The sequence below is a fragment of the Labrus bergylta genome, chromosome 3, assembly GCF_963930695.1.
Source record: "Labrus bergylta chromosome 3, fLabBer1.1, whole genome shotgun sequence".
Taxonomy (NCBI): Eukaryota; Metazoa; Chordata; class Actinopteri; order Labriformes; family Labridae; genus Labrus; species Labrus bergylta.
Window position 1 is genome coordinate 35,982,038 of NC_089197.1, and position 23,890 is coordinate 36,005,927.

Here is a 23,890-nt window from a genome sequence, read left to right on the forward strand (position 1 = left end):
TGAGGTTTGACCATACAGGGTTAAATAAAGCATTGTTTTTTTTAGGCAAAAGTGAAACAGATGAATGTGTGGAATTTAAAAAACATGGCTTACTGTTCCATTGTAAAAAGGGTTATATAATATGATTAAGATGTGTATTTTGGTTTTTAATTCATTTCTATTATTATTATTTTGTTGTAAAGTAGTTTCACGTAGCTGATGCTACATATTCCGGTACAGTAGGTGGCGGTCTTTAAGTCATGACACTAAAAGAAGAAGAAGCTAATGGGCGTGGTTTACGGTTATCATCAACTTCCGGGGAATCGCCGTGAGTTGAAAATGACCACATGTGTTCATAATATGCGCTCATTCTGGGAATATTTTGTGCTTAAATTGATGCATCAACGTTTCCATATTGCTTAAATATAAAACTTATACGTATATCACTTTTAAGACTTTTAGGCTATAACCGCGGTAGCAGTGGCATTAGTCCGGTGTCAACATATAACTGTGTTGTCGTTGTTGCACTATAGTGATCTATACAGTGTTGCTCCCACTTCACTGCCAAACCTAGTTTACGTACGGTGAGAGAAAGTTGTGTTTTGACAGACTGCGTCACAACACCGTAACGTGACGTGCAGTCCAAAGCTGATCACTATACAATGTGTTTCTTATTGCCCTTTGACCTAGGTGCTCACCATGGGACACACCAGCGTGGATAAGATTATTGCACTGCAAAAAAGCCCAGCAAACACCAGAAACCTTTGCATTCTTGCACATGTTGATCATGGTGAGTTAACAAGCCTGGTGGGCGTCATATTGTTTTGTTTAATAGTCCTACTGTGTATCTATAACTCAAATAAAGACCAAAATCACAATCGATTTTTATTGCCAAATACATTTACACATACAAGGAATCTGTCTAGGTGTATTGGTGCAAAAAGGAAATAAAGCAAAACAGCAAGAACTTAAATAAAATGTAAGAAGTAATTACAAGTATATATAGAGAATAAGAAATATACAAACAAAATGTATAAATGGTGCAGTATTAAAAGTCCAGTGAGCTTTAATATGAAGCATAAAAACGTTCTTGCTATTTTGCTTTATTTCCTTTGTTAATTGTTTTTAGCACCAAGACAAATTCCTTGTATGTGTAAATGTACTTGGCAATAAAAAACGATTCTGATTCTGGTCTTTATTTATAGATCGTGATTTTGTATGTTTAAATTCAACACATATACAACACATTATATATTCCTATGAATAGCTTGAACTATAAATGACCATATCATCAGATGCAGCATCAGTTGTTGAATCAGACATTGCTGACTTACAAGGGTTCAGTGTTTCTCATACAGTCAGTAGACTGTTTTAGATGAAACCTGAAGGGTAGGAAATCATTTGGCCCCATCTGCATCTTTACAGGTAAAACTACGCTGGCTGATTGCTTGGTAGCAAGTAATGGTATCATATCAAGTCGACTGGCTGGTAAAGTAAGTTACTTTATTTGATAAAGACTAGATGTTTTTGACAGTTGTGTTGTTAATTTTTTTGTAGTTTTTTCATGATGTGTGCATTTTAGTGATGTGTTGATGTGTCAGTTAAGGTATCTGGACAGCAGGGAAGATGAACAGATCAGAGGGATCACCATGAAGTCCAGTGCTATCTCTCTGCATTATAAAAAAGGTAAGGCTACTGGTTTTAGCCTTCAAAGTAACTGCAGAACTTATTTGTTGATGAAATGGTATATTTAATAATACTATTTATTTTATATACTGACATTAAGTATGACTCTGGATTATGACCCTATCCTTTATTATGCTCTAATTTAGGAGTGTCAAATTTACGGCCCACAGGCCACATCCAGCCAACAGCAGGTTTCCTCCGGCTCCTGAGACATTTTGGGGTGAAGGGGGACAATTTTGAAATTTGAAAATTTATGAGATTTTCATAAATGAAATATGTCAAATACATATTTTCATCCAGTCATAACAAAAAGGATATATGTTCAGCAAAGAAAGCGTGTATGATACGAAACTTAATCAAACGTAGCACTTTCAACTGTCATCTCAGCAGGAAGTACCATCGTAAAAAATACAAGTTGCCAAGGTCACAATCTGCTCCTGCATTATGTTAGATCAGCACACAGGCTCTCCACAAAGAGAGAGGTTAAATGCAGGATTTTAGAGAGAGGTGAAAGGAATGGTATTTTTTTTCGTCTTAGTTGCCAGGACTTTGTCAGAACTACTGGACTTAACCCCAGGCACACAGCTACATGCTCATCCTGACAGCCTTCAGTTCTGTCCAAACTTTTTACCTGTGTCTCCTGTCTTGACTGATGTGAAAAAAAAGTTTAGCTGATGATAACGATGATTCCTTCATGGAGTTAAACAGAAAAAGCACAATTGTCTCGTTAAAAAAAACCCCTCCTGTTTGTCATGTTTGCTGTCTGTTTGCTTAATGGCCCAGACCATCTCCACACATCCAGACATCTAATTGTATTTACTGATGGTTACATTATAAATTACCCAGAGGTGACATTTCTTAAATTTTTCCCTCGTGCTCGTTCTCAGGGGATCAGGAGTACTTACTAAATCTTATCGACTCTCCTGGTCATGTCGACTTCTCCTCAGAAGTTTCCACTGCTGTCCGGCTGTGTGATGGTGCTATTGTTGTTGTTGATGCTGTCGAGGGCTTGTGTCCACAGGTAAATATCCCCTTTGACTAAATGTCTCATTCTCTAAGATGAGATATCTTTATGATTGTGTTTATTTTGGAAGCTATTTTAGATTTATCCTTTGTCTTGTCATTTTTTACCTTTATAGTTAGTCTAGTTTTAGTCAATGACAACTCCTAACATTTTAGTCCAGTTTACGTCAATAAAAAGTCATTACTTTTAGTAATTAAGTCAAAACTTTTTTTTATTTTTAGATAAATTCAATTAGCCTAACAGAGGTATCAGAAATTGGTTTGAAGACTACAGGTTGAATACACTGTTCTTATAAACTCATAAACACTTGAAAAACCATAAACACCCAAAGCATAAAATCTAATATTGAAATGAATACGCCTATAAAATAAATAGTCATATTGATGTAGTCACATGTACTGTATGACTACTTTCACATCATACTGATGTACTTTAACCTTGTAGTGGAGTAACAGCTTTTTATCCATTTATCCATCTTATAAGGTTATATTCTATTTCAGGATCTACTCTGCTGTGCTCAAAGAAGCTGCAAATTATTGTTAAACATTAAAAGAACAATAAAATGTGTTCAAGATAATACAGCTTAAATATTTGTAACATTTTTATAATTTGATTGCAATAATTTAAATACACAGAGAAAAACCTCAGCCTGAAAACGCCATGCAGTAGTATGTAACGGCAGCAGCGTCTCAAATATGCCTACATTTTACATGCAGGGACACAGAATTTGCATGCACAGCTGTCATGTTTAGTGACCACTGAAGGTGACATCACACACTCTTTGGCATCACAAGTCCATATTTTGTAGTGCAAGCAATATATCGTTTAGCCCTAGGTTGTATGAGATAAACATTCACAACATATTAAACATGGGAATCCGCTTGTTAAACTACTGTGTTCAGTTCACTGTACTTAACTGATCATTATATCAAACATGTAAAAATATGATGTCATATTTTGCTTGTGTGTAGACCCAGGTTGTGCTCCGTCAGGCGTGGCTGGAGAACATCAGGCCAGTCCTGGTTATCAATAAGATAGACCGACTTATCATGGAGCTGAAACTCACCTCTCAGGAAGCTTACAGCCACCTTCAGAAGATCTTGGAACAGGTAAAGAGAAAAGGTTATCTTAACACCACTGTAACTCTATGTTGATGTGCATGTTTTACCTTGAAGGTGAATGCAGTGACAGGGGCGTTGTTCACATCCAGAGTGCTGGAGGAGCGAGCAGAGAAAGAGAAGGAGGAGGAGATAGAAAAAGAGATGTTGAGTGGAGATCAGCTATATGATTGGAGCGCCGGGCTGGAGGAGGCTGATGACTCCCTTCTCTACTTTTCTCCTGACCAAGGAAATGTAGTCTTTGCCAGTGCAATAGATGGATGGGGCTTCAGGTGAGTTTGTTGTCCTTTACACTGGGTTATCAGTAGTGTATGTATTAATGCATTCTGGGACAGGTGTTTGGGAATATCCAAGATGCAAAACCTAATGTTAAATGCCCAGTGAATGGTCATATTATAAAATAACATATTGTTAACCAACAGTTTGAGACTAGATATATAATTGCTTTTCACTAAACGTATGCGTGCGCATGATGGCTACCCCTTTGTTTATTAAACACCCCTCGTAAATTAAACATAAAGGCATTTGCAAGGACTCTTCTGGTTTCAACGGCTGCTGTAAGTAAATACAACATCTAATAATAATAATAATACATTAGTTTTATATAGCGCGTTTCTAAAAACTCAAAGAAGCTTTGACAAAAACATAAAACAATAAAACAAAACAAAAAACGACAAGGACAGTCCAACCAAGAAGTAATGGGGGGGGGGGGAGTTAGTGGTTGTAGGCAGTGATGAATGTAGGCACCTGGATTGTTGATGGACGGCTTGCCTCCCCCCACCCCCTTGCTCCCTATCCCTCTTCCTGCATCTTATCCCACCTCTCCCCCTATCCCCTTCCAAGCCCGGTGCAGTCTAGTCCTGTGAAGGCTGTTTTGTCATGAGCCGGTGTTCCAGTCGAAGATTTCTGCCTTTTAATGAGGCAGTTTTTTCTTACCACTGTAACTTTTGCTGCTTTGCTAAATTGCTAATGATGGACACGCCTTGTCTTTGTAATATAGCAATAAGTAAGGTCTTTTACCTTCTTTTTGTAACATAACAATGAGTAAGGTCTTTTATCTGCTTTTTGTAACATAACAATGAGTAAGGTCTTTTACCTGCTTTTTGTAACATAGCAATAAGTAAGGTCTTTTACCTGCTTTTTGAAAAGTGTCTCTCGCTTAACACTTGTTATGAGTTGACGCTATACAAATAAAAATTGATTGATTGATGAAGAGGTGAATTTTGAGGGATTTCTTGAAGGAGGTGTGTGTGTGTGTGTGTGTGTGTGTGTGTGTGTGTGTGTGTGTGTGTGTGTGTGTGTGTGTGTGTGTGTGTGTGTGTGTGTGTGTGTGTGTGTGTGTGTGTGTGTGTGTGTGTGTGTGTGTGTGTGTGTGTGTGTGTGTGTGTGTGTGTGTGTGTGTGTGTGTGTGTGTGTGTGTGTGTGTGTGTGTGTGGTCCCTGCAGGACCGAAAGTTTGTCCTGCAGGGTGGGAGACAGGAGGTTTGCATCAGCAGACCTGAGAGTGTGGGTGGGAGTGTGCTGGTGGAGGAGCTCAGACAGGTATGGGGAGGGGCCTGGTTGTGATGATGAGGAGCTTAAAGTTGATATGCTGGGGGATGGGGAGCCAGTGGAGGTCATGAAGAACGGGGATGATGTGGTCTCTGGTGCGGGAGTGTGTGAGGAGACGAGCAGCAGAGTTCTGAATGTATTGGAGACGCTTTTGGCTGAAAGCCACCAATTAACAGGGTTACACATTAAACTGAAACAACGGGACGGTTGCAACCATGGAGAGAGGAAAGAGAAACTGAGTGCAGACGGTGCCAATGGTGTTCTGACCAGGCGGCAACCTCTGGTCTTAAAAAATGAAGCCAATGCAGAAGTGCAAAACCTGCAGTTCCTAGAGTGACCACTTGAGGCTCCAGGAACACCTGGAAGTAACATACACATGTCTGGCAAAAAAAGCTGTTTTTACAGCATAAATAAACATGTTTACAGCCTGGTACCAAAAAACGAAATAGGTGTGAATAGTTATTGTCATCACTGGCACACATGGCACCGTATTGATTTAGAAAATGATGCGTGTTATCCATATTTAGGCACATAGCTGACATGATTGACAGGTGGGCGAGATGCAATGGTTGGTCAAGAGGCTTAAACCCCGCCACATAATGGTACCTCCTCAAGTGTTGCCATGTCTGTTTACATCCTGTATTTGTATACATCCAGAGCTCTCTGCTGCGCCCTCTTTATTTTCCCGTTCCATGCGTAGCACACAGTCATGTACCGACCTAACCCTCTTGAAGCACTTGTGTCACAAACTACCCATTCAGGCTTTTCAAAATCAGTTGCCTTGGAATCGTCTGTCATTCCATAGACAGTTGAATAAAATAATGTGAATCCTAGTCCAGCTCTGTGTTTGATGCAATCTGTCTTTGAAATATAGGTATAATATACACAGTATACATATTTTATTAAGATTTGAACTACTGTAAAGTTTTTCCTTTTAACTTTTTCTTATTTTTAGATTGTTCACCTAGAATTTTCTTTTTTTATCAGGGTCTTTTTATTTTCATTTTCAACATTATATCACAGGCCCAAAAGGACCAACCGAACAGGAGAAAAACAACAAAATAAAAAACTAACTAAAATAAATCCTCACCCCCCCAGAAACCAGACACACACACATAAACATTGTACATAGCCAGATATCTATCAAAAGGAGATAAACGATACATTGTATATAGCCAGACATTCGTAAAAGGTAAATAAATAATACATATAGAAATAAATCACAGAAAGAAAAAAAAAATTGTTCCATTATGCTATGTTGTCAGCCTCCAATAGACAAAGATCAAGAAAGATTGCTAGATATTATGAAATTTCATAATAGACCCTCTGATAGTGTATCTAATTTTCTCTAATTTAAGATGGTACATGACTTCTTTGAGCCAATGACTATAGGTCGGTGGGATAGGGTCTTTCCATTTAAACAGTATCAGTCTCCTGGCAAGGAGAGTACAAAAGGCCAGCATGTTGATTTCAAATCTATTAAGAGGGGCGTCTACTAGGGCCACCCCAAAGAGTGCAATAAATGGAGATGGTTGTACTGTTTTCCCAAATATCTTAGAGAAAGTCTCAAAAATGGTTTGCCAGAATGTAAGAAGTTTCGGACATGTCCAAAACATGTGTAACAGAGTGGCTGGGGCCTGCTTGCATCGCTCACATGTGGGATCTATGTCGGCGTTGATCTGACCACACCCCTTCTAGACCAGGAGTCGAAAGTCTCATCCATCACTGACGGGACAAACATGTGGTTCTTTGCTATTGGTGCAGCCTGTGACATTTCCCCAAGGGAAAATTATCTTCTGAACTGGTTCCAGATTTTAATTGAGTGTATTATAACCGGGTTAGAAGTAAAGCTTGAGATGGGTTGTGTAAATAGCAATTTAGCACACAATAAAGCTTCCAGAGAAGTGGATCCAATAGACGCCCCCTCCAAAGCAGTCCACTTGGGTACAGTTACATCATTCCTCACCCAGTATATCAATGCTCTTATGTCCGCCCAATAATAGTACATAAAGTTTGGAAGCGCAATCCCTCCCATCAAACGAGGCATCTGCAGTACGCTTCTTTTGATCCGGGGTGGTTTTTTGTTCCAGATAAAAGTCAATATCTGATTATTTAATTTGGAAAAGAAGGATTTTGTTAAGAAGACCGGAAGGCACTGGAATATAGAAATTTAGGCAGAACGTTCATCTTTATCGAATTAATTCTTCCGCCCAAGGAGAGAGGCAATGGGTCCCAGCATTCAATATCCTGCTTCAGGGTAGACAGTAAGGGTTTATAATGTTTATGAGTAACCCATATCCCAAGGTATTTGAATTTCTTAGGGCTAATTTTAAAAGGAAATGAGCCCAAGGATCTTTGGTCAGCACCATCGCCAATAGGCGTCAGCTCGCTTTACTGAACATTTACTTTATAGCCAGAGATTTTGCCAAAGTAATATCATTAATTTAGGGAGACTCGAGAGGGGTTTGCAATATGTACAGTAACATATCGTCTGCATAGAGCGAGACTTTATGCCCTGAACCTGCACGCTGAATTCCCTTGATATCAGTATTTTGCCTCAGAGCTAAAGCAAGGGGTTCCATAGCGACCGCAAATAAAAGTGGGGACAAAGGACATCCCTGTCTTGTGCCGCGTTGGAGCTCAAAGTAGGTAGACAGATCATTGTTGGTGCGTACGGCTGCCATCGGAGATGCATACAAAATCCTGATCCATGTGCATGAGCCTTGGGCCAAATCCAAACCTCTCCAGTGCTCTAAAAAGGTAGCCCCACTCCACCCGGTCGAATGCCTTTTTAGCATCAAGTGAAAGCACGACCCCTGACTGAACAGGTTGAGAGGGGCCATGAAGAATATTCAACAGGCCTCTGATGTTAGAAAAGGAATAACGATTTTTAATAAAACCCGTTTGGTCTGGAGATATGATGGAAGGAAGAACGCCTTCCAAGCAGCGGATCAGGACTTTCGCAAGGATTTTGGCGTCTGTGTTCAACAGTGAAATTGGACGGAATGAGCTGCACTTGTGTTTTTTGAGAATTAAAGAAATAACTAACTGGCGCATGTTTGGAGGCAGGGATTTTAATGAGAATGATTCTTTGAAGACTGACAGTAATATAGGTGAGAGTTGGACTGAAAACTTTTTATAAAAGTCCGCTGGGTAACCATCCGGTCCCAGTGCTTTGCTACTTTGCATAGAGCTGATTGCCAATGCTATCTCTGCGGCTGAAAGGCCCCTCTCCAACTCAGCAGCCACCTCCAGGTCTAAAGATGGGACGTGCAAGGTCTTAAAAAAATCTTCCAGCATGGAAGGTTTTATTGATGAATCAGAGGTGTATAATGACTGATAGTACATTTGAAAACAGTAATTGATTTTTATCTGTGGTTTTTGCACCTTTGTCATCATTAATTTCAGGGATGGTCTGATTGGCAGTCCTTTGTCGCAGCTGGTGAGCAAGTATTCGTCCAGCCTTTTCCAACCATGTTCATAGTAGCCGTGTCGAGACATAGATATTAGGTATTCAGCCTGACGTGTTAACAAGAGATCAAACTCAACTTGTAGTGACATACGTTTTTCATTGTGTCTGCAAAGGATGATAGACTATGCAATTTATCCAGTTCCAGTATCTCATCTGCCAACTTTTTAAGACGCGCTGTGCTTGCTTTGTTTTTATTTGCACAATATGAGATGACCTGGCCCCGTAGGTATCCCTTCAGCGACTCCCATATAGTTAAAGGGTACATTCCAGGAGTTTGATTAATGTCTAGGAATAATTTAAACTCAGAGGCGATGAAATTAGTAAATGCTTCCTCTGACAAAAGCAGAGGGTTAAGTCTCCAAGGGCGATAGCTGGACTGTGTATTGGGAATATTCATTTTAAAACTCAGGGGGCCATGATCTGAAATAACTATAGACCCATAATTGCACTCTGTAACTAGAGGAAGGAGTCTTTTATCCAAGAAGAAGTTGTCTATATGTGATTAAGTCTTGTGGACTGGGGAGAAGAAAGAGTATTGTCTGGAAGTAGGATTATGAAATTGCCATACATCAGCTATGCCATATGATTTAAGAAAGAGCTGAATTGAACGCACTGATTTAGATAGGGAGGTCTTTTTGAGCAAGCTATGGTCTAAGACGGGGGATAGTATACAATTCATGTCCCCACCAAGAACAAGGTGGTGCAAAGCTATATTTGGTAAGCGGGAGAAAAGATTAGTAAAGAACATGGGATTATCCCAGTTCGGCGCATAGATACTGGCCAGAATGACTGGAAACGAATATAGCTGCCCCACCACAATGACATAGCGCCCTGCGGGGTCAGCCTCTATGCTTGTCATCGTAAATGGTGTATTCTTCTCAATCTGTATGGCTGTCCCTCTAGCGTTCGAGTGGAAATTGGAGTGGTATATCTGTCCTGCCCATCCCCCTCTCAGTAGGGGCTGATCTAATGTATGTAGGTGGGTCTCCTGAAGAAATGCTATATCCACCTTTTAAGTGAGTAAATACCTTTTTACGCTTCACTGGATGAAGTGACTTAACATTCCAAATTACAAAGTTAGCCGATCAACCATCCAACCTTCTGGGAGTGTTGGTGTCAGTCATGGTAGGCGAGGCAGGTTGTACATCTGGAACCTATAAAGACTATAACAACACCGCAAATGAAAATGAAGACATACATCTGGTAAATGAGTGAGTCTGGTAACCCCCTCCACCCCCACACACCTACAGATAACAAGGTGAACATTGTACCCAACCAAAACAAATCCACACATTTAGTGTTTGAGAACTCTAGAGCCAACCATTCAGGCTCCTGCCGAACCTCCTATACGAGGGAAAAGTGAAATAAAATACTTCTAATAGCGCATCATAATATGTCATGTAAAAAATTAATTCTTATACATCATTAAACTGAACACAATGAAACATTACAGGTAATAATGACAGAAACAGTGATAATATGATTGAACCATATCACCCCGTCAGAGTTGGTCTCGAAATATAACATGGCATCAAAAACCTGCGATTGAGGGTGCCCAACGCTGTATATAAACATGTCAACACATATGTCTAAACCTATAGCATAATAAAGGTAACATTGTCAAAGAAATACTGCTGCATAGGCAGGGGGAAAGTTGGTAGAGTCGTGGCTTCTCAACCAGAAGGTCAAGGGTTCGATCCCCAGTTGGCCAAATGTTGAATGTCCGATGTGTCCTTGGGCAAGACACTTAACCCCGAGTTGCTCCTGCTGCTTCGGTGGTGGTGTATAAATGGGATTAGTTACTTCTGATGGATGATACTACAAAGCGACCACTATCATCAGTGTGTGAAAGGGTATGAATGGGTGGGTGTGACCTGCAGTGTAAAAGCGATTTGAGTAGGCGGAAGACTAGAAAAGTGCTATATAAGCTCAAGTCCATTTACCATTTACCATATATACATACATACTGTATATATAGGGGACACAGCCTTTAGTAAACAACAGCAGTGATCAAAGGCACAAATAAATACTATTTCAAAGTTGACCACAAAATGAAACAGATAATCACTGGTCCCTGACTGGGGACAACCTGCCCCATATATCAAAACATTTTAATAAAATAAAAAGAAAACCGAAAGAAAACGGTTCAATAGAAGCAGAGGAGATGAAGCGTTAACAGCAGAAGAAAACAATTCCACCTCCCCGCCTCTCATAAACAGCGTATAAGCACTTAAGGGCACAAAGTTCAGTCTTTCAATCAATCTCTAACCTCTGTTGTGGGAAGTATTTTCTTCTTAAGGTATCCCATTGCCTTGTCTGCGTCCGTGAATTCCCTGTCTTCTCCGTTGTGTGTTATGCGTAATCGGGCTGGAAACAACCTGACGGTTGCGCAGAAGCTTCCTAACCTCCGTGAACGCACTCCTGGCCTTGGCGACGCTGGCAGTGTAGTCGGGATATATGGCAACCGTTTCCCCGTTGGCCCGGAGTGGAGCTCTAGAGTACGCGCGGCTCAGCACCTCGACACAGTTAGTAGTAGTGGAGTTTAGCTGGCCTTTTTGGGGCCAGGCTTCTATGTGAGTGGTCTACGAGCACATCTTTGTCCAGCTGTAATGCTTCCCTCGGCAGCTTCAGATGTAGAGCTTGATCCAGTCGTCTGAGCCACCCCCAATATCCTGATGTTGCATCTCCACATCTGTCCCTCCATGTCCTCACATTTCTCTCTGAGCCCCGTCATCTCTGCTTTCAAGTCAGTCACTGTAGACCGTAAAGTTGCCACCTCATCAGACCACGTTGATAGCCAACCTTCCACTTCTTTGATTGTAGCCTTCATTTGGTCAATCTCAGTAAGTATCGCCGCCGTATTATTTATTATCTCCGTTCTTACCGCTTTTAACTCACTTTTGAGAGCGTCAAAGTCGTCGGCGAGTGCATTCTTCATTTCTGATTTTATCACGGCCGAGATGTCCGCTTTAAGTGAGAGAAGAATTTCTGACTTCAATACTTCGGCGTCCATCTGTCTTGCCAGGGGCGGGGTCGTTCGAGCCAGGGTGACGGTGGGACTTGATGCCGAGGTCGTTTTGGGCCTAACACTGGATGGTCCGTTATACTTATACTTGCGAAGATTTATCGCCATCGACCTGACAAAACAATAATGTTTGACTTTAGGAATATGTCCGGGGCAGATTTCTTATTGTTTTATAGTTTAAAGCGCTTGTTAACTGTTAACTTGTTAATAAAACGGAGGCCGACGAGAGCCCAAACTTAACACGTCCTACTCCATTGCCAGCTCAACAGCGCCCCGTTCACCTACCTGTTTCCCTTGCTTTCCTTTAAGAGTCCTGCACACACATTTTCACTTGTGTAATGTTGAGCCTATCCTCTTTCCTTTCTCCCTTTTTGATTTTTGCATTCACTCCATTGACTTTCTTCATCAATGATTTGGCATGCCTCAACCAATCCATCATTGCATTTACATGATGGATGTTTATGGGGACATCTCTCTATAAATATCTACCTATGTATTTTGCTACTGAGCAAATGCTCAGACTATGTATAGAAAACACAAAACCTTTAAGCATTTTGTTTCCATTTAGGACCTTTTCAGGAATTTCAAAGTGTGATCATTTTGCTGAAGCTTATTTGAGTGTAGTTGACAGTTTTTCTGTTTTCTTTACAATACTTTTTCTACATTCAAGCCATAGACTGTATGTACAAATGGACAGTGTACATCAGCCTACTTCCGTTGACCAGGATGAAACCAAAATATCCCCATGAAGGGCACTGACATATTTCAAAATTACAACCAGAGTCTACACAGTAGGGATCCGCTAGAAGGGCCACAGCATTGAAGCGCCACCGCTTCTGCTAATTAAAACACACACATAAAATGGCGGGTATATTGTCCACAGTGGAACAGATTCCTGTCTCGGTTTAAAGCAAACATTCATGGTTATGGAAGTTCAGAGACACTTGTGTTGGTGGGTTTTACATATTCTCTCTGCTAATCAGGTGCACACAGCCATATTTATCAACATCTAATCATGATGTTTTATGTTTGGTAATATTTCTAGCATCTTATATAGTAACAATCATGAAAAATGCAGGTTTCAGAAGAATTGATGCAACGTTCATTTAAGTTTTATAGTTTGACCCATGCTCTGTCTGTCAACATAAAGGAGGAGGGGTTTATGACCTATACAGCAGCCAGTCAGCAGGGGGAGCTCTGTCCATTCCGTATACAGTCAATCATTCAAACAGAGTGACAAAGTGTAACACTGAACTGGCATTTCACTGTACTAAAGTAAATCATGAGGTAATAAAGACCTACTTCTGAAGGTAGCTTGATCGTTGTGATCACAATAAATAAACAAATGAAGTCCCTAAAGTTTTTTCCACCTCTGAACCCAAGACTCTAATGTCATTGTGTTCTTGGTCCTATTCAAATCTGTGAGCAATTATCGCTGATCTAGTCAATTCTGGTAATAAGCCAGCATTTGCTAATCAATACTTTCATTCAAGATCGATGCGTTTCTCCTGTCTGTGAACCTCTCAAAAATCTGAGTGTAAGACTGTAATGTAAAACTTGATTTTGTGTTTTGTAGCATCCAGCAATTTGCTGAAATCTACAGCCAGAAAATGGGAATAAAGGCAGAGGTGCTGCTCAGAACCCTGTGGGGGGATTTCTACCTGAATGCAAAAGCAAAAAAGATCATGAAAGGAGCTCAGGTAATGTAACCACAGGGATTTTAACATTTCTAGAATACTATAATAGGGGTCTTGTTACTTTTGTAAAAAATCTGTACTTGGTACTTGTTATCTAAAAATGTGCTCATGTGGGGCAGCTCAATGTGGGTTCATTGTTCATATGAAAGAACAAAGACTCATTAAAAGTGTATGGACCCCATGTTGATAACGAGTAGAATGACCTCCAATACCTGAGATGATATAGAAGTTGCCCAGTAGACTGTGCAGCAAGCTGATCCAGGACTATATCTAATAGGAAATCATCTCATAATAATAATCTCATAATCTCTTTATATAGCTCATGTGTTACTCCTTGATCACTTTGTATTACAAATGTTTTGTTAAATATAATTTGACATTCATTTTACTTTCCCTTGTGAAGTGTGCTTAAGAATGACCTCAGATCGTGAAGGATTGGAATGATCTGCCAAAGCAGAGATTTTGTAGTATTGGGCTACAGTTCACATTCTATCCATTGCAGTTCTATGCCCATACACAAAAAATGTCAGCCAAATCACACTATTTGACTGTCTGTTTCATTCTTAACCCACAGACACACAGATAAACCAATCATAGTGAACTTCAAGTAGTGTCTTGGATGTTTTATTCCCCTCCACTTTGTGTTGGCACGGTTTCATAAATTGTGTGGAAAAGGTGTGGACTTTTTAATCAAGACTGGTAAGACCACCATGTCATCACTGTGATGAAAAACGACCCTTTCTAAAATGATAACTTTAATTCATTCATAATTAGATTTTTTCCCCTAATTACGGCTGCAGCCCTGTGTTACGGTCTAAGAGAGTGACACACCCCTGGACACAAGATGATGATTTTTCATCGATATTTATGGTCTTGGTCTTGACTCAGTCTCAATCTCTAAATGTCTCGGTCTTGTATCTGAGCACTCTGGTCTCAGGTACGTCTTAGTGTGGTTTGACTACAACACTGCATGGCGCATAAGTCAGTAACAGAGTTAGAAGAATGTACCGTCATGTGAGTTTAAAAGTCGATTTATTGTATTCACTCAGTTGGAGTTGGAACTCCACATGGAGCTGATTAAGTCCAGTTTCTTATTGTTTTAATAATACATTTTATAAAAAAAATTTGGTAGAAGAGCATTATGGCAGTATGGATATTAAGCAGAGTTATAGCTCCAACTACTGGCGGACTGCTGCATTAAAGTTTAGACAGAGCGCTTGGATGGTACTGCGGGCTGAATAAAAAAAGGTTCATTAAAATAAGTTTAACTGACTTGTAATTCTGGTGTCAACTAGGGACGGTGCCAACTTTAATCGGTTAGCTGGTTCATCACACACATCCCTACTAACAATAAGACTGTGCAAGAGTACAAAGGAATGTCACACTGAAACACACACTTGTTTATGGATGTTGGTTTTTCAGCCATTTTACATAGCAACATTAAAATGAGCAAATTGTAAACATCCCTTTGTCCAGCTGAGTTAAGCCATGAGTTTAAAAATGTATCCTTCTTGTCTTTGTGGTATTAAACTTAAATCATTAATGTGGTCTCTTTGTTTCTCTCTTTGCTGCAGGCCAAAGGAAAGAAGCCACTATTTGTGCAGCTTGTGCTCGATAACATTTGGAGTTTATATGATGCAGTTGTCATCAGAAGGTAAGTTTACTTATATATATAGTTTATTAGTTTCTGTTGAAATTAATCATTTAATCGATGCATCGCGATGCAGACTAGACGATTAATGCATCGATGCAGGGACAGGACGTAATCGATTATGACAAGGGTTAGAAAAAAGCATCTGCTAACCGCTAAATGCGGGTGTTTTGCGCAGCGTTGAGTGAGTTTGTTTTACCTAAACACACACAGTGGTGTGTAATGAAAGTAACGTAGGCTAACAGAGGGATTTGTGACAGAAAACAACGTGAATTGAATCCCGCTCCTGTGCTTGCTGACTTTATGAGCAGAGTCAGCTGGTTCTCCACGCTCAGACCACAGTGCTCCGCTGCAGGCTGAAACGGCTTGACTCGGTGTCTCTTTAGCCAACCGCAGCTCGGGATAGCATCTTCATTACAGCTAAAGGTGTGTTTAAACTGATGCCTCGCTGTCTTAAGTCCAGGATAACTATAAGAATATTGATCAAAATAGTGATAAAGTGAGCGGCTGTAAACACAGTAGACTCCTGACAGTATCACCACTAAGTGCACCTCCGCTAAAGCTGCGTTCGTTCGACGATAAACACATTCTATTTCTGACAAGTTTTTCAAAAATAAAAGTCCCAGGCCTATCTGAAGTTGAAGTGCTTTTATTGTGAAACACCCATATCAGGAAATGGGGCGTTTACAGCAATAGCAACTTAACACAACTTGTCTAAAATAGAAAGGACAGAAACAAAACTAACCCTGAACAAAGCTCACAGCTAAAGGCTACAACGTCCTGAGAAGAGAACACACAGTGACTTAAAAACATCTTTCTCTCGTATAATAAACTAAACACACAAACACTTATACTTTTTACCTATACTGTAGGCTACCTATATAATGTATTAATTTTAACTTACAATGTAAAGCTATTGATAGGGACGGCCACACACACAACAAGCTAACATGTTGGCAATGCAGACGTGAGATGCCCATCAGCAGAGGAGAAAAAGGTTCAACACAGGAGGAGAAACACACACCATTTGTCTGCCTGTGGCAGATCCAAAGGTCTGTGTGCCCCATGTACATGTAGAGATAGTCTGCAATGTAGTTCACAGACTGGTTAAGTGTAGAGCAGATGATCAATTTAACTTTTTGTTTCTTGTCCGTCCACTGACATTCGCAATGGCACGTTCCGGACTCTCGCTTGCCCGTATAGCTCTCTCTCTCTGCCTCTAAAGTGTGGTCCGCGCACCCACCTTTATCTTTAAATGCACGTTTTGACATAATGAGGAAGAGAACCTCTTCAAAAAAGGTCTGATCTAATGTTTAGACTTATAAGTAAATTTTAAGTGCAGTTTTTCAAAACAACAGGTGAGCAGCAGAGCAGCAGAGCTGCGCGGCGTCTTTAGGTGAAATGGATTTGTTCCGCTCTTTCAGAAGTTGTTTTGCAGGTTCAAAAATAATATTCAGCTAGAATTTTGATATCTAGGTTTACAACTAGTTATGCTGCTTTGTCTGACAGGGGGATCAAACGTCTTTGACTGTGTTTAAAAACTCACACATTCCGGTGTAGGCTACTGCAGCCACACATCACATTTAACGGGGTAAACTGTACTTTAAATGTACTTCGGGAAAAAAAAAAAGTTTGTATAGTTGATAATAACTCCCTGACGCTAGCAGGGCAAATTAGACTATGGCGCGACAGATTAGACTATGACAGATTAGACTATGGTGCGACAGATTAAACTATGACAGATTAAACTATGGTGCGACAGATTACACTATGACGCGACAGATTAGACTATGACAGATTCAACTATGGTGCGACAGATTACACTATGACGCGACATATTAGACTACGACGCCACAGATTAGCCTATGACACGACAGATTAGACTATGCCGTGACAGATTAGACTATGGCGCGACAAATTAGACTACGGCGCGACAGATTAGACTATGACAGATTAGACTATGACAGATTAGACTACGACGGGACAGATTAGACTATGACAGATTAGACTACGACGGGACAGATTAGACTATGACAGATTAGACTACGACGGGACAGATTAGACTACGACGGGACAGATTAGACTATGACGCGACAGATTAGACTATGCCGTGACAGATTAGACTATGGCGCGACAGATTAGACTACGACGGGACAGATTAGACTACGGCGCGACATATTAGACTATGGCGCGACAGATTAGTCTGTGACGTGACAGATTAGACTGTGACGCGACAGATTAGACTATGGCGGGCCGCCACAGTTTAGTTAATTAATGGGAAACACTGGGGTATATAAATCAGGAGCCTTTTTTTGTTTGCACAAAATCATGCCCTCCCTGCATAAATCAGGGCCCAGGCTGGGCCTTCCCAGTCTAAAAAGTCTGGATTCTGCCCTTGTTGAACTATCAAAAAGTGTTTAAGAATTGGAGTTACTCAATTGATTCAAGAAATCGTTGCAGCCCAAACTAGTACAAGCTAATAATGCTATCATATCACAAACAGACCAGTACCCTGTTATTTGGTAAGAACAAAGAAAATACCAAAATGTGCTGCAGGCCCACATCTGAATAGGTGACTGAAGCTGTGTGTTAGTTCTCTGAAGTTGCATCAGTGCATCCCACACTTTTGTTCTTTACTTGAATCCCTACCACCAGCATGTACAGTAGAGATGCAAGACAGAAGCCAGGAAGAGTGAAACGAGGAAACCAAACTTCCTTTCCTTCATAGCCTCACTTGAGGCATCATCCCTTTGTGATCGAGTAGTCAGTAGAAGCTGTCAGTCTGCTTTAACGGCACAAATGTATTGAAATACACACTTTATATATATACCTGCACATGATGAAATATATGTATTTGTATTAGGCCAATTCACAACAACTACACAAAATTAAAGTGGCATGGAAAAACTTCCTTTAAGAGGCAGGAACCTTGAGAAAACCAGACTCATGATGAACAGCCATCTGCCAAACTGTGTTGGGCTTGGAAAGTGGGATAGTGGGAGATTGAGGAAGAAGGACTTCATTTTATCTCAATAAACTAGTTAATGCTGACACCTCTAATTTGGATGTTACTTATTTATATCAACTTTGTTAAAGCTAACTATCTTTGTTGAGTGAAAAAAGCAAAACAAATTCCAGGAACATTTTCTGACAATCACCCTGAATCTGCCATTTTATTAAGGTTTGACTCTTCATATCTGTTGTTTTTCTGTTAATAGAGACAAGGAGAAGGTGGAGAAGGTGATGACTTCACTAGGAATAAAGGTGTTGGCCAGAGACTCTCGTCACTCTGACCCCAAAGTACTACTTTCTGCCATCTGTGCCCAGTGGTTACCAGTGTCCCAGGCTGTCTTATGTATCCTTTGTATTAACTATGTGTCTATACAATAGAACATGCCTGCTTTCATGTCCTGCCTTTTAAGCTACCTTACATGAAGATATTGTTTGGGAAGGTTTTGTATTTGGTGTCTTTAACACAGACTGCAGCAATGGTGTGTGAAAAGCTTCCTAGCCCCTTAGACATGGTGTCAGAGAGGGTGGAGAAACTGATGAGTGTTGGTGTGCGGCTGTTTGATTTAATGCCGAAACAGACGCAGGAACTCAAAAGAGGTCAGTACACACGTTTGCCCACACCTCATATGTTGCTTTTCCTCATTTACATATCTCCTATTGGCTACATCTACAACATTACTTTGTGGAAATCAATTGCGGGACCATTGAGCTTAAAAAGTTTACAAGACTTGCATGATAAATTGTTGGTTTTCTGTAAAAAACTGAAATAGATTGTATTTGTATTTGGGATGTTCCGAGTCGACACGCATTTAAAGTCAGACTAACCGTGTAAAGTTAAGAAAACTCTAGGTAATGCATGAATGTGGCTAACATAAGCAGTGCTAGTATCACTAGCCTTTGGTCCCCATTTCCACATACCTGTGCTAAATGTGGTTACGCATTGCTCTGATCAATATGCCCATTTAACCTGACAGCCTACGTACATTTTAAACTGAATTAATTTGACCAACAGGAGAGTAGAGCCAGAATAGAAGGCTCTGAGCCCAATACTTTCTGAAAGTTGAACATTTGTATTGCTTAAGAAAATGAATTTTTAGCGGAAACACTCGTATTGCAGACTGATTATATTACAGGTCACAGATGTGTGATCCAGGTTTAACTAGAATAACTTGAATACAATAGAGTGGTTTGTCTGTTAAGATTTCCTCTGTCAACAGATGAAATAATTATGGAGGATTAATTTAGGATAATTATTGTTTGGCCAATGCTGCCCTGCTCTCCATACAGAATGAATCGAAGCCAATCAAACTTATTTCCTATAGGCAACTTTAAATGTCAGAGGGTTAATATATTGTATTAAAACGCAGATCTCATCTGGTTAGAATAACATATCGTAGCTTATTTCTGAAAACACTTGTCTGATTGCCTTATAAAAGCAGCTTACAGTGCTTGGCACTGGCATCAGTTTGAGAAATTGCTTTAGTTTTGATCCTGATCCGTTATACTTAACAAATATTTTTCCTGATATTTTATAGCATTCCTGCAGTGCTCAAGTGCGGAAAATGCTCCAGTCATCATCTTTGTGTCCAAGATGTTTGCTGTGAACACCAAGGCATTGCCGCAGAACAAACAGAGGTAAGTGTCAAACCAGTATAAACATGTTTAGCCATGAAAACGATTTTTGCAATGGGGTCATCTTCAGTTTAAATTCACACATTTGGTTGTAGTGTGCATGCAGGGAACACTGATTGTTCACCCTACAAACCACAGTGGTAAATAAAAGTGAAATAGTGATTTCTGACAGACAACGGCTCAGATTGAGTCCCCCAGTTTTCTGCACGTTTTGTTGTGACACTCAGAGCAGAACCAGCGTCTCACACAATCACTGATCAACCTTGTGTCAGAGCGGTGTTTACAATGTAGGTGAATAGTGGCACAGCAATCACATAAACTTGTATATTTCCCTCTTAAAGTTTCAGAAGATAGCTGACAGCAACATTAACGGGGTGTTTCTCTCTGTCTTGGGCTCTAACATGGTCTAGTTTTATGGATTTGCATCTCTATTAAAACAGATCCACTCGCTTAACATGTGTTTTAACTAGGGCTGGGCACGTTAACGCGTTAACTAATTAATTAATTATCGCTGACAATTATTTTATCTCGCATTAACACAGTTTTTATTATTTATTTTCTTATTGTAAAAGTCTGTTACTCACTGGCTTTTATTTTGTAAAATTCCATTGTGAGCGAGTCTAGTATGTTGCTTACTGCTGCGGCGCTCACAGGGAAGAGGAAACTGCGAAGTTGAATTTTCTTATCACCGGAGTACTTGCTAAGTACTCAAAATATGTTGCAGCCAGAAACTCAGGCGGACGCTGAAAGGTAATTTCACTTGTCTTCACTTTATTTAAGCGTTTAACAAAGACCCAGTACCTTCATTCACTCTGCCTACGAGTCTATTCAGCTGCTGAATAATAACTACAGCTTTCTTGCTAACTCCGGAGCATCACAACAACAACAAAACTCTTCTTCGCTGAACTCCTGCATGTCACTGTTTCTCACTCACAGACTCCACCTAGTGGTGTAGATTATGCCGCGCATTTAATTAATAACATGTCAACATCAACTGCTTGAATAATGTTGCAGTTCAGAAAAATACATTAACATTAGCAACTTTGAAGATGAATTCAAAAAGATTATAAACTAAAGAATTTCAAAATGACAAGTACAACAAAAATTTGTTTGTGGGGTCCCCGATAACCAAACAATAAACATCAATGTTCTCAATTGACCTGTCACACTCTCCCCCACTTTAAAAATGGGGTCCTGACATTTTCATTATACCGCTTAGCCTAAAACCTTTCTGGGCAGTTTTTTTTTTTCATATAACAAACAGGATGAAATTATGCCCTTGCAGTGGCAATAAGCTTTAGTTTTGTATTTATTTGCTTTGATTACGTTGTTTAAGTTGAGAAATACATTTACAATAAAAGTGCGCTATACACTACTTTTGAATTCATTATTGGATTTTGCGTATAACAATGCGATTAATCGTGATTAATCACAGGAACTCATGCGATTAATGCGATTAAAACTTTTAATCGTTGCCCAGCCCTAGTTTTAACTGATGTCATGCTTGTTATTATTATTATGCCACAGGCTAAACTGGGCAACAAGTCCGATGTGTCCTTGGGCAAGACACTTAACCCACATTGCTCCCGCTGCTTCGCTGGTGGTGTATGAATGGGATTAGTTACTTCTGATAGATGATAGTACATAGAGATCATGACCATCAGTGTGTGAATGTGTAGGTGTGACCTGCATATATATAAATAATATACTGTACACAGTAGCAGCAATAGACATGTCATGTGTCCCACCCTGATATTCTTATTTAACCAAATGTAGACTATCTATTTAAAAAAGAGCAATCTCTCTACAGAGGGCAAAAGGGCAGATGCTCAAGACCCTTTTTTGTCAATGTCTCCACGTGCCTGGTTTAGGCCATTGACACAGGAGGAAATTGCCCAGCGCAGAGAGATAGCCAGACAGAGACATGCTGAAAGGATGGTTACTGATCAGACACCAACAGAGAGCCACAAAGAACCTACCCACTCACAGACTAAATCACTGGAAGGCAAACCCTCAGGACTCAGCACAGGTAAGCTCATCTCCCAATTTTTCATTTATTTATTTATTTTTTCTTTCTTAAAAGACCGTAGTCTGATAAAGGAAAGTACTACTTTTATACGTAATTTAAATTTGTGAAGATTTCAACAACTTGTGTGTATCCTTCTCTTTCTTTATCTTTGTCAGCTAATATGACAATACAAGACTCAAAGCCAGAGGAGGAAGATGAGCAGAAAGAGGCCTTTGTAGCGTTTGCACGGGTCTACAGTGGGACGGTCAGGAAAGGACAGAAAGTGTTTGTTCTGGGGCCAAAGTATGACCCTGCCCAGGGCCTGAGCATGGTGAGTGAGTCCCCTCGTTATCGTCCTTTACACTACTGTTTTATATGTAAGGTTCTTACTGAAACTGTTCTTGCAAAACAAATTAATTACAACTGTAGTCAACAAAAAAGAAACTTGGTCAACTGAATGAAAAAAAGCATGTGAGCCTGAGGCTAGATCAGTGGTTCTCAACTCGTCAAGTACAACTACTAGATTGTCCCACACTCCAGTCCAGTGGTGGCGGTAATGCACCAGAAAGCTAGCCGCCAATCGCTATAGACGCTAAAACGGAAGAAGAAGAATTCACACCACCACAACAACAACAACAACAACAACAAAAACGGCGTCGGCATGCAATAACAGCAGTGTGAGCACCGAGGAGCAGCTCATAGCCAAAGAAGTCACGCACACGGTCATTAAATTCAGCTGGCGTACCACACGATGTGAAATGGTAAATACTTTCCATTAAAAAACTCATCCCCATTCATTGTGTATTGAAAGCTGAGTGCACTGAAAAGACGGCGACATAGACCAGTCTGGCTGCGCGACTTTTTCCACATCTTTTCTCCCTCACGAGGTCATAATCATGCATTTACAGAAACAGTGGATTATTGTTCCGTAAATAAACCTTGTGGACTGTTCTTTAGATTTAAAGACTCCTATATTAAAGTTAAAGAGTGACAAGCGGAGTTGGGCAGCGCAACTGGCAAGCTAGGAGTCTGTGCCTCACAACTTTCCCTGCAGGCTCTGAGCTCAACTACCGTACTGTAACTAGTAGGAGCGCAAACTCCCGAACGTGAAAACAGACGGAACTTAAAGAACGACACAGCTGCACAGAAACTGCACGTTGTAGACATCGCTAAACACAATATAAATCGTCACGCAGGAAGACAGTTCAAACTTTTTTTCTCTCTCTAAGAGACCTTCATAACAGCGTGCGTCTTATATACCGGTGCGATTTTAATTTTAATTGTATTTTTATTTTATTTTACGGTAATCCCTTTTCAACATGTGGAAATTTAATTGTAGATATCTGTTATCATTATTCTTACTATTTACCTTTCGATACAATTAAAGAAACCTTGAACCTAGTGAAAAAGTAATTACTGATTCAAGTAATTCAATTAAAAAAATCTGCAAATCAGTCAATTATGGGTCTGGCTGACAAGCAGCGATTTAGTTTTTACTTTAAATTACATAATTAATATTTAAATTACATTTCAACATGTAATTTCGACATGTTGAAATATATTTGTAACATGTAAAAATGGTTTTACAGATATCTAGAATTATAATTTCCACTTGTAAAATAAAAACTAAATTGCTACATGTCAGCCAGACTCATTTAATGTTAAAAGGGCTTGCCATAGCACCGCCATGTCAGGAGAATATCCAAAGCAGTCCTCCTCAAATTATCTAGTTATTTCAGGAGTGTATATGTCTGTGTGATTTATCTAAGCAACCAATCATGTAGAACTTTGACCTTCGATATATAGTGTGGGCATGGTCGGCAGCAGTAGCTCAGTCTGTAGTCAGACTTGGGTTGGGAATCAGAGGGTCGCCGGTTCAAGTCCCGACAAACCAAGTTCGGAAATTTGTCTGGTTGCAGGAGAGGTGCCGTTGAGCAAGGCACCGAACCCACCCACCAGCTCAGGAGTGCCCACTGTCGGCAGCCCCCTCACTCTGACATCTCTCCATTAATGCATGTCCATAGGATCCTGTTTGT

The 23,890-nt window shown here is 40.1% G+C and overlaps 1 protein-coding gene across 2 annotated transcripts in view; it reads left to right on the forward strand.

The window, feature by feature from the left end:
• The first annotated feature begins 287 nt into the window (after window positions 1-287).
• Window positions 288-23,890, forward strand: part of efl1 (elongation factor like GTPase 1) — a 78,332-nt gene continuing 54,729 nt past the window's right edge. The window contains exons 1-14 of one of the 2 annotated variants that reach the window (XM_020641431.3): window positions 288-307; window positions 670-769; window positions 1,405-1,472; window positions 1,581-1,665; window positions 2,553-2,686; window positions 3,661-3,798; window positions 3,865-4,079; window positions 13,431-13,554; window positions 15,126-15,205; window positions 18,421-18,557; window positions 18,689-18,811; window positions 19,750-19,849; window positions 21,718-21,875; window positions 22,031-22,185. In XM_020641431.3, coding sequence (XP_020497087.2) covers window positions 679-769; window positions 1,405-1,472; window positions 1,581-1,665; window positions 2,553-2,686; window positions 3,661-3,798; window positions 3,865-4,079; window positions 13,431-13,554; window positions 15,126-15,205; window positions 18,421-18,557; window positions 18,689-18,811; window positions 19,750-19,849; window positions 21,718-21,875; window positions 22,031-22,185 — 1,608 coding nt within the window. In that variant the 5' untranslated portion in view covers window positions 288-307; window positions 670-678. The other variant, XM_020641430.3, reaches the window with a different exon arrangement.